Below are 8685 nucleotides of genomic sequence, written 5' to 3'. Positions count from 1 at the left end.
ATACAGCTGTGATATTGTACTGGTATCTAAGGATAGTTTGAGCTTTGATCCCATGAGCTTTTGTCCTGTCTCCTTGCAAGATCTCAGGAAACCTTACGACACGCATATAAGGAGGTACCATGTCACTAGGGGCGGCAATGAGAGGTTCTCCGAGACGTTCGGACATCATGTCTGCAGCCCACTTCAAGAGAGGAACACAATAAGCATGGATACCAGCCTAAAGATTACAGAGAGATAACTATTTATAATAACTCAAAAGTATCTTACAATTCCACCCAAGCGTTCATAAAAGCTCATTGCTTGAGGTACGACAGTGAAAGGAGTGTTATCTCTTGTTCCTTGGGTTAGAAACTCTTCGGGGAAACCTTTATGATAGAAGCTGGAGGCTATGACTGGCCTAATGGTGTCCTTTTGATCTGATCTAACGTGAAGAAAGGCACAACCTCTGGGACAAAAGAACCACTTGTGCAGATTACCTAATGAGAAATACAAAGAACTGTTTACATTACTACACAAATACAGGAACCTAATTATATTCATAGCTCAAAGTTTGGGGCAACCCACGATAGCATTGTTGCTTTTGTCAACTATAAAAGGGCACAAAGATTTCATTGAGGGTAATAATCAGTTAAGCTTTTATACAATTTTTGAAAGGGACAAGTCCCTGAAATTACTTTTAATTCAAAAACATAGTTAACTACATAAAGTGGAGAAAGAAAGAGCAGGGTTTACCTGTGTAAAACTCTGCATTAATGTCCTCCACATTAATCTCCACTTGTCCTGGGGCGTGAGCTCCATCAATGATTACAGCAACACCGAACTCATGACATACAGATACTATCTCTTTAACTGGGAGCAACAGAGTACTGGGACTAGTAATGTGATCCACGATAGCAACATGGACGTCGGAATGAGACGAGAGATAGTCCCGATATCTCTGGACTACTTCAAACTTGTCTTTGTACGGTGGATCAAGGTTGATGGTGTGAAGAACAAAGTGACCTTCAATTTCGCAGACTTTGTGTGCCGTGTGTCTTATTGCTTCATAAGAAAGACCCGTTACCAAAAGGCCAGCTTTGGGTTGCATTTTTAAGCCTAAACTCCGTAGCGCAGCTGTAACGCCACCGGTAGCATTTTCTACAAATACTACATTTTCTGATGAAGAAGAACCAATTAGCTTCGAGACTGTTTCGGATCCTTTTTTAACGAGTGGCACAAAGTTGTATCTAAACCAATCATCCGGGCAGATCTCTAGCTCTCTCATCCGCTCCAGTCTTGCTTCATACACAGAGCGTGGCACAGAACCAAAGGAGCCGTGATTGAGATGAACTAGCTCCTTGCTTAGCTGGAATTCTTTGCTAATCTCTGCTCCAAACAAACCCCCAGTTTCAGCCATTTTTATCTAATTAAATAAATCTAAATCATAGATTCATAGTTTTCCTTGAACCCACACAGGCAGGAGAATAAAGTATAAAAGCAATTTTAAAATGTCCTTAAAAACAATTGAATCTTTTTTACAGAAGCATGATAGCTCTAGCACAATAATAATAATAATAATAATAATAATAATAATAATAATAATAATAATGATGATAATAATAATAATAATAATAATGATAATAATAATAATGATAATAATAATAATAATACTCATAATCACATGTATTTCAATGACAGTGTTCATTCTGGTCCCTATTATTGACTCCAAAGATGTGCTTGGTCTTTCCAAAAATGAAGTACCCAATCCCAGCACCAAAGCAAACCGAGAGGAATAGCCATCCATTAAAAGTCATAGCAATGAACATTAAAATGTATCCATAGCCAACTTGAACCACATGAAGCAGGGACTGTATGATGTGCATGCTTAGACTAATAGAGAAGGACTTTACCCTACAAAGAGAAGAGAAGGAAACCACTCACTATAATCATATTATAAGTATTGTTTATATAAACAATGTCCAAAACTACCAGACACTGTCACATGTTATATGTCACTGTCACATGCCACAGAGTACAAACTACCTTACAGCTGCTAATATTGGCGAAAATTATTGTAAAAAATATAGGATTGGCGATTTAGTAGCCACGTGTCATTAAATAAAGCAAAATGGTGGATTGTATACTGGCAGTCATGCTAATGTATATTAATGTACTATTTCTTTATTTCCAGGTATACCTGTTTGATTTCTTTTCTGGATCCAACAGCTCCATTTTGTCGTCTTTCTCATTATTAGTTGAATCTGATCTCTTTTTGTTCTTTTTGGATCTCTTTAGATCATGATAAATGAGCCACTCCCTGAGGGTCTTCAGCCCCTCGTAGAGAATAGCCATTAAAATTACTGCTACCATAGCACCAATGAGTTCTAAGAGAAAGAGAAAGAATATAAATGAATATGTGTAGTGACTGGCTATCAGATTGGCCAAGGGCCTATAGAGTACTCCATATTTATTATGATCTCAGAGTCAACCATTACTCTTTATAAACTACATAAATGTACACAAGCTAAATAGACAAGTAGCGGACATCCACAGAAAGTTATTTTAAATGACTATCTAAAGACACAAGGCAAGCTTGAGCCAACAAACAAGCCATTTTCATTATGATACAATGAATTGTGTACCTCTTGAATTAGTTATCTTCCAAGAACTAAAGAGAAGGCGTTGGCAGGCATCAAAATGGAAATACATCTACAATAAAGTGTAGAAAAATAAAACTAGAGTATTAGACTATGATCACCTTTCCCATTCCTCCCATCATGCTCCCGCCGTCCATATCTGACATCCCGTCCATAGACAGATCGCAGCTGCCACCACCAGTGTGATTCATCATCATATTTAGACTAGGCCTAGCGCGGAGGAGAAGGAGAGAGAGACAAACAAAGAAACTGCAGCCACAACAAAATTGAAAAGTGGCAGGCAGCAATTTCCTTTGTGGATATACGGAAATGATGCAAGATAGAGTTTAGTAGACTACGGATTTATGAACCGTAAACTCTAACTAAGCTCCGCCCATCATTAAATAAAAATGGAGGGGACATCCTCTTCTTCACTAAGTTCACTCTCCTCCTCTTCCTCCCCCACACATGTCTATGATATCTTGTTACTCAGAAGAGTAAACATGTCCTCAGAGATGAGTTTGCCCGGGGGCTCAAAGCTCCTTTCTCTCATCAGACAAGTACAAAATCTCCATTTTTGCTTTTTTTATAATTATTTTTTTTAATTTCAGTTGCTGTCAAGTTGGAGCAGCAGCTCAAGAAGGACTAAAGTCATTGTCTTCTCCTTGGCTGGTCTCTCTTTATCAATACTGGCAGCAGGTGTGATACTCCGCCAGAGGAGGAGGAGATACAGAGGATTACTGGCTAGCAGGATGAAAAGAAGAGAAACTTTTGGAACAGCGTCACCAGGTAGAGAAAAGAAACCATTTAGTATTTTTTAATTTAAATGAGTTTACGATAATATTTATGCATGTATATATGCATTTTCGAAATATTTATTTATGCATGTACATGTACATGTAATTATTCAATACTCTATCATGTATGTGTACTGGTAGATGTACATGTACATGTATGTGTCATTGTTTGATAGTTCATAAAATTGCTCATAACTTTGAAAATTTAAGTTGGAATCAGCTCAAACTTTCTACACAGCATAAGGACATCAATATGTATCAGAAAATGTAATAAAAATTGGGGGTCAATTTTTAGCCATTTTTCGGAAAAAAAGCATGGGCTATAGCCTTGGGTATTTTTCAGATTTTGGCACATTTCTTAAAATGGCCGTAACTTGAAAAATCTAAGTCAGAATCAGCTCAAACTTTCTTCACAGCATAAGTACATCAATATGTATCAGAAAATGTAATAAAAATTGGGGGTCAATTTTTTGCCTTTTTTTGGAAAAAAGCATGGGCTATAGCCTTGGGTACTTTTCAGATTTTGGCCCATTTCTTAAAATGGCCATAACTCAGATAATTTAAGTCGGAATCAGCTCAAACTTTCTACACAGCATAAGGACATCAATATGCATCAGAAAATGTAATAAAAATTGGGTGTCATTTTTTAGCCATTTTTCAGAAAAAAGCATGGGCTATAGCCTTGGGTATTTTTCAGATTTTGGCCTATTTCTTAAAATGGCCGTAACTCGAATAATTTAAGTCGGAATCAGCTCAAACTTTTTACACAGCATAAGGACGTCAATATGTATCAGAAAATATAATAAAAATTGGGGGTCAATTTTTAGCTATTTTTTGAAAAAAACCATGGGCTATAGCCTTGGGTATTTTTCAGATTTTGGCCTATTTCTTAAAATGGCCGTAACTCGGATAATTTAAGTCAGAATCAGCTCAAACTTTTTACATAGCATAAGGACGTCAATATGTATCAGAAAATATAATAAAAATTTGGGGTCAATTTTTAGCTATTTTTTGAAAAAAAGCATGGGCTATAGCCTTGGGTATTTTTCAGATTTTGGCCTATTTCTTAAAATGGAAAATTTTAAGTTGGAATCAGCTCAAACTTTCTACATATCATAAGGACGTCAATATGCACCAGAAAATTTTATTTATTTTATTTATTTTGTTATTTTTCAGATGTTAAGTCTCATCACCGCATAAACTCATTCCCCACCCCCATACCTGATCTCATTGTTGATGACACCACTCAAGAGGAAGAGGAGGATGGGAACGGACAGAGAGGGTGGAGCTCGGGTGGAGTCAGACGAAGACTATCGGTGGAATTCTCTCAACCAGAGGATTACGATACCATTTCCGTGAGACAAGATAGCGACATTTTCCTGAGTTTATCACAAAACTATTCAACAGGTCAGAATAATTTTTTATTATTAAAACAAGCCCCTCCCATTTTACTAAACCATGCCCATATTAATTACATTACAGGCCCCCTCTCCGATGATTTCTATGATGCTACTGACCTCTCTAATCCCTATTCCCCTCGTAACATGGCCACGCCCATTATTGATTATTTATCGGATTCAGATGACTCCTTCGTTTCTGCTACCCAGCACTTGGATACGGTAAGCCACACCCATCACCACGCCCACTAGAACATTATTTAGGTGTCATTTAAGCATTCGTTCTACATATCATCACTGGAAGTTGTTGAAAGAGGAGCAGTACCATGTAGGACAATGAGGTATTGAAAAACATTATTACGATTGATTTAATAATAATAATAATAATAATAATAATAATAATAATAATAATAATAATAATAATAATAATGATACTAATTGTTCTATTTTCTGTTCTTTCTTAGAACTGATGTTTTATGCTGCACTAGTGAAAGAGATTTCCTAGCTAAGCTACACTGTGTCCGTCAGGCCATGAACCTGCTACTGCAGTCACCAGAGAACAGAGAATACCTGATTGATGCCGGGAGAGATATGGTAGTATCACTACTGATAAAATCAGCATACGTAAGGGAGACTGAGATATTAATATTTATGCATGTATGATATTTGTTGGATTGGGTTTTAGTGTTTTTTGTGTTTTTTAGGATGCTGGTCCATTTCTTGAAGCTTACGATAATATCATTAAGTTTTGTCAAGTACCCGAGAATTTAAATAAGACGAACATTGAACTGTCGGAGAGAGGAGTAAGAGAGAGAGAGAGAAGGGGGGAGAGAGAAAGATTACATAGTTACTGATGTACATGTATTAAATGGTTGTTTTATCATTCTCAGGTAGTGTGTATGAATATATATGATATTGCTTTGGACTTCTTGCTGTTGGATGCTTTTGATGACTTGGCTAGTCCTCCTTCAGCAATGCTGTCAGTGATACAGAATGGATGGATATCAGATGGGATCAAGCAAAGTGTAAATAAATATAAATAAATAAATAAATAAATAATAATAATAATAATAATAATAATAATAATAATAATAATAATAATAACTAATGCTTAATGATCAATATTGTCTTTTTAAAGATGTTAAATACAGCAGTTTGGTCTATTCTAAAGACTAAGAAGAGTTTATTAAAAGTACATAAAACTCAAACATAATCACTTAAATTTAACCTCCTCCCTCCCTCTCTCACAGAGTAAGAATGGGTTCATGTACCTATTCTACAGTCTAAGTGAGACTATTTCCCCCGTCTTTGCGTGGGGTTTCCTCGGCAATAACAATCAACTCAACGAGCACTGTCAACAGTTTAAAGTGAGATAAACACAAACCACACCCCCTAGTGACCCCGCCCATTACTAGGCTACGATAATGAAGCTCCTCATTGCTGTGTTTTCACTGGAGACTGTTAGATACAGTTCAGCTCAGACTCTTGCTGATGACATTATGCATCACACCAGAAGAGCTGTCAATTCTCTTTCTAATATTTAGCATCTTGTGTATTTTATAATTATTGTTTTTTATTCATTATTAAAGACAAAAAAATATTGTTGGCAATGAATGTAAATTTTCTGATGCAAAGGTATTGGCTTTAAAATTTATGAGGAACAAAGTATAAAATATTAAACACAATAAACAGAATATATATATATATATACTTCATACAATAAAACTGTACATTATGTAAGGCAATGAAGGAATATGTTCTCAACAGTTTCTGTTATCAGCTGTCCATTGATGATAAATAATGACGCCACAAAAGCTTACAATAATACAAAGTGGTATGATAATGAAAATCGATATATGTAAAAATAACTGTCAATAAATAACTAGACAGTCATTGACAGTTATCACTAGTCCATTAAAAATTAATTAAAATTAATTAGTCCATTAAGATCTTTTATAATGCAAACCACAAAACCTCACCTACTTACGTATTCACGTGATTAGTGCATTAACTGCATTTTCATGAGGACATATTCCTCCTGAACCTGATAGATGATTTTATGAAAATTGTGATGAAAAGCACAATAAACAATTGCAACAGTGTCAAAAGAAATGTTCTTAGCATTTGCAGTCAGTCCATGATTTGATAAATGATGCCGCACAAGACTATGATGATTAGTACTTTGAAGGTCATCAATAATCAATAAAGTTTTTGTTTGAGTATTCATCGTCATTCTTCCTGTTCTGAGTGTTCTCCATCATTCTTATGTGGTGCTGCACAATTGGAATTGGCTTATCATCGAACACTTCAAATTTTTGTAAAAAATTATTTACAGAACATAAAAATATAATATAATAAAACAGTACATATTACAGTTGCAGCAGTGTTAAAAAGCAATGTTTTCAGCATTCACAGTCAGTCCTGCATGTAGTCTCACGAGGCCAGCCCTGGCCTTGCAAGGCTAAGTCAGCCCATACTTGATAAATGAAGTTGCACAAGACTAATACAATGAGGGCTATCAGTAATATAATAACTGTTTTGTTTAAATATCCATTTTCATTCTCCTTGCTCTCTTTGTGTATCGTGATACTTCCAGTGTAAGTACAGTCAAAGTCAGGTTCACTTCCATACTTGCTGTGTGCTTCACGGGATGACAGAAACTTAATGATGGCATCACGAACTCTCCCAAACTGATCATAACCTTCACAAGCTCGAATAATCCTTTTCCACGTGAAATCTTTATGCTGATCCCTCCACCTTTCAAAAACAGTCCCAATCATAACTGCTGCAGAGTGTGGACAATCAATCAGGTCATTCACATCGATGTCTAATGCTCTACCTAAGATTTGCCAGTGACATGCAGCACCAGATTGAATAAATATCCTTTGGAAATCAGAAACTTTTGGCTCCTTTCTTAGCAGTTCTGTTAAAGAAAAACAATATCATAAACTAATTTTTAAATGCTACCTTCTGCATCATATTCTGGTCCAGGATTACTCTCAACATCTCCACATATGATAAGGTGAATGACAGTGGCAAATATTGTCAACTGTTCCATATCAGTAACAGATTCCAGAGAGGGTTGACAGATGAACAGGAAAATAACAATGATGATGATGGGGATAATATAAACCATTATATCAAGAGAAAATAATGGTATATACATGTACTCGATTATACTGGCACCATATATACTGGCAGCATATTTGAACTTGGTGATCGAGTTTTTTATACTATTAATAATGGGGTCCTAAATTATTAAGGTTAGAAGTATCATTTTAATTAAAACTTTATATTGCTGAGACTTACAAAGATACGATAGAAAAACTGATAAAAGTCATATTTAGAAGTAGTAGAAGAAAATTGCTTACAGAATTCTGCACACTTCTTGACATTTTGTAGTAACTCAACAGTACAAATATTAGCTTCTTGTAACTAGTATAATTTCAATATTTTAGTATCAAAATTTAAACCCAGCCCCACACATCTATTCCCCTTACTTACTCTGCAGAAGATATCAACAAGTCTCTCCTCATTTAATGAATGTTGATGCATTTCTTGAAAAGCTTTTTTAAACTAAGCATTATTAAGAATGATGAAATGCTAAAATACCATATAGGGGTATATTTCAAGGGGATTAAATTTCGCAATTTAAAAAAATTCGTGAAAATTTTTATCATACTAATAATGGTTAGTAGAAAAAAACACAATTTTTTTCCTGTGAATAGGTTGAAAGGTAATTTTTGTGAAATATTTTCCCTGGAAAATATACCCCCAAACAGTATAAAAAACTTACTATGCATCTTAGAGTATCAAGATCTTCTAATGTATGTGTAATAGAGAATTGTAGCATGAGGTCCCTCATTATTTCATAAG

At 35.3% G+C, this 8685-nt stretch overlaps 4 protein-coding genes across 5 annotated transcripts in view; 1 reads left to right on the top strand and 3 right to left on the bottom strand.

The window, feature by feature from the left end:
- LOC105315073 (putative L-cysteine desulfhydrase 1) overlaps positions 1 to 1453 on the bottom strand; it is a 1565-nt gene extending 112 nt beyond the window's left edge. Inside the window, exons 1-3 of the mRNA XM_020004909.1 lie at positions 733 to 1453; positions 268 to 476; positions 5 to 217 (exon numbers count right to left, since the gene is read on the bottom strand). Of these exons, the coding sequence (XP_019860468.1) occupies positions 5 to 217; positions 268 to 476; positions 733 to 1396 (1086 nt within the window). The 5' untranslated portion in view covers positions 1397 to 1453. The remainder of the gene's footprint in view (positions 1 to 4; positions 218 to 267; positions 477 to 732) is intronic.
- Positions 1454 to 1487: 34 nt separating this feature from the next.
- LOC100636383 (probable low affinity copper uptake protein 2) lies at positions 1488 to 2946 on the bottom strand. The gene is made up of 4 exons (XM_003390777.3): positions 2738 to 2946; positions 2622 to 2688; positions 2177 to 2363; positions 1488 to 1890 (listed from the first exon to the last, which is right to left on the bottom strand). The coding sequence occupies exons 1-4, from the start codon at positions 2831 to 2833 to the stop codon at positions 1668 to 1670; spliced, it is 573 nt and encodes a 190-aa protein (XP_003390825.1). The 5' UTR covers positions 2834 to 2946; the 3' UTR covers positions 1488 to 1667.
- Positions 2947 to 3055: 109 nt separating this feature from the next.
- LOC100636635 (mitoguardin 2-like) lies at positions 3056 to 6474 on the top strand. 2 transcript variants are annotated; one of them, XM_020004913.1, is made up of 11 exons: positions 3056 to 3175; positions 3227 to 3404; positions 4589 to 4819; positions 4895 to 5031; positions 5086 to 5150; positions 5274 to 5433; positions 5514 to 5612; positions 5700 to 5834; positions 5948 to 6001; positions 6060 to 6176; positions 6225 to 6474. In XM_020004913.1, exons 1-11 carry the CDS (start codon positions 3119 to 3121, stop codon positions 6351 to 6353), a joined length of 1362 nt encoding a protein of 453 aa, XP_019860472.1. In that variant the 5' UTR covers positions 3056 to 3118; the 3' UTR covers positions 6354 to 6474. The 2 variants fall into 2 exon arrangements, with proteins under 2 accessions (XP_019860472.1, XP_019860471.1); XM_020004912.1 differs by having other exon boundaries at positions 3057 to 3175; positions 5074 to 5150.
- A 627-nt stretch (positions 6475 to 7101) lies between these two features.
- Positions 7102 to 8679, bottom strand: LOC109588798 (uncharacterized). Its single transcript, XM_020004911.1, has 5 exons — positions 8606 to 8679; positions 8314 to 8385; positions 8119 to 8244; positions 7777 to 8059; positions 7102 to 7732 (listed from the first exon to the last, which is right to left on the bottom strand). The coding sequence occupies exons 1-5, from the start codon at positions 8672 to 8674 to the stop codon at positions 7212 to 7214; spliced, it is 1071 nt and encodes a 356-aa protein (XP_019860470.1). The 5' UTR covers positions 8675 to 8679; the 3' UTR covers positions 7102 to 7211.
- Positions 8680 to 8685: the final 6 nt, after the last annotated feature.

The sequence above is a fragment of the Amphimedon queenslandica genome, unplaced genomic scaffold (assembly GCF_000090795.2).
Source record: "Amphimedon queenslandica unplaced genomic scaffold, v1.1 AMPQUscaffold_11851, whole genome shotgun sequence".
Classification (NCBI taxonomy): domain Eukaryota; kingdom Metazoa; phylum Porifera; class Demospongiae; order Haplosclerida; family Niphatidae; genus Amphimedon; species Amphimedon queenslandica.
The sequence above is the reverse complement of the archived record's forward strand: the minus strand, read 5'-3'. Positions and strand labels throughout refer to the sequence as shown.

Bases quoted from the DNA above. Each gene is read 5' to 3' on its own strand.
- LOC100636383 (XM_003390777.3), bottom strand. From the start codon at position 2,833: ATGATGATGAATCACACTGGTGGTGGCAGCTGCGATCTGTCTATGGAC. The intron at 2,364-2,621 runs GTACACAATTCA...TCTTTCTCTTAG, and splicing joins GAAGATAACTAATTCAAGAG to AACTCATTGGTGCTATGGTA. The intron at 1,891-2,176 runs GTATACCTGGAA...TTCTCTTTGTAG, and splicing joins CCAGAAAAGAAATCAAACAG to GGTAAAGTCCTTCTCTATTA.
- LOC100636635 (XM_020004912.1), top strand. From the start codon at position 3,119: ATGTCCTCAGAGATGAGTTTGCCCGGGGGCTCAAAGCTCCTTTCTCTC. The intron at 3,405-4,588 runs GTAGAGAAAAGA...GTTATTTTTCAG, and splicing joins TTTTGGAACAGCGTCACCAG to ATGTTAAGTCTCATCACCGC. The intron at 5,613-5,699 runs GTAAGAGAGAGA...TATCATTCTCAG, and splicing joins TTGAACTGTCGGAGAGAGGA to GTAGTGTGTATGAATATATA.
- LOC109588798 (XM_020004911.1), bottom strand. From the start codon at position 8,674: ATGAGGGACCTCATGCTACAATTCTCTATTACACATACATTAGAAGAT. The intron at 8,245-8,313 runs GTAAGTAAGGGG...AAATTATACTAG, and splicing joins TTGTTGATATCTTCTGCAGA to TTACAAGAAGCTAATATTTG. The intron at 7,733-7,776 runs GTAGCATTTAAA...TTTCTTTAACAG, and splicing joins ACCAGAATATGATGCAGAAG to AACTGCTAAGAAAGGAGCCA.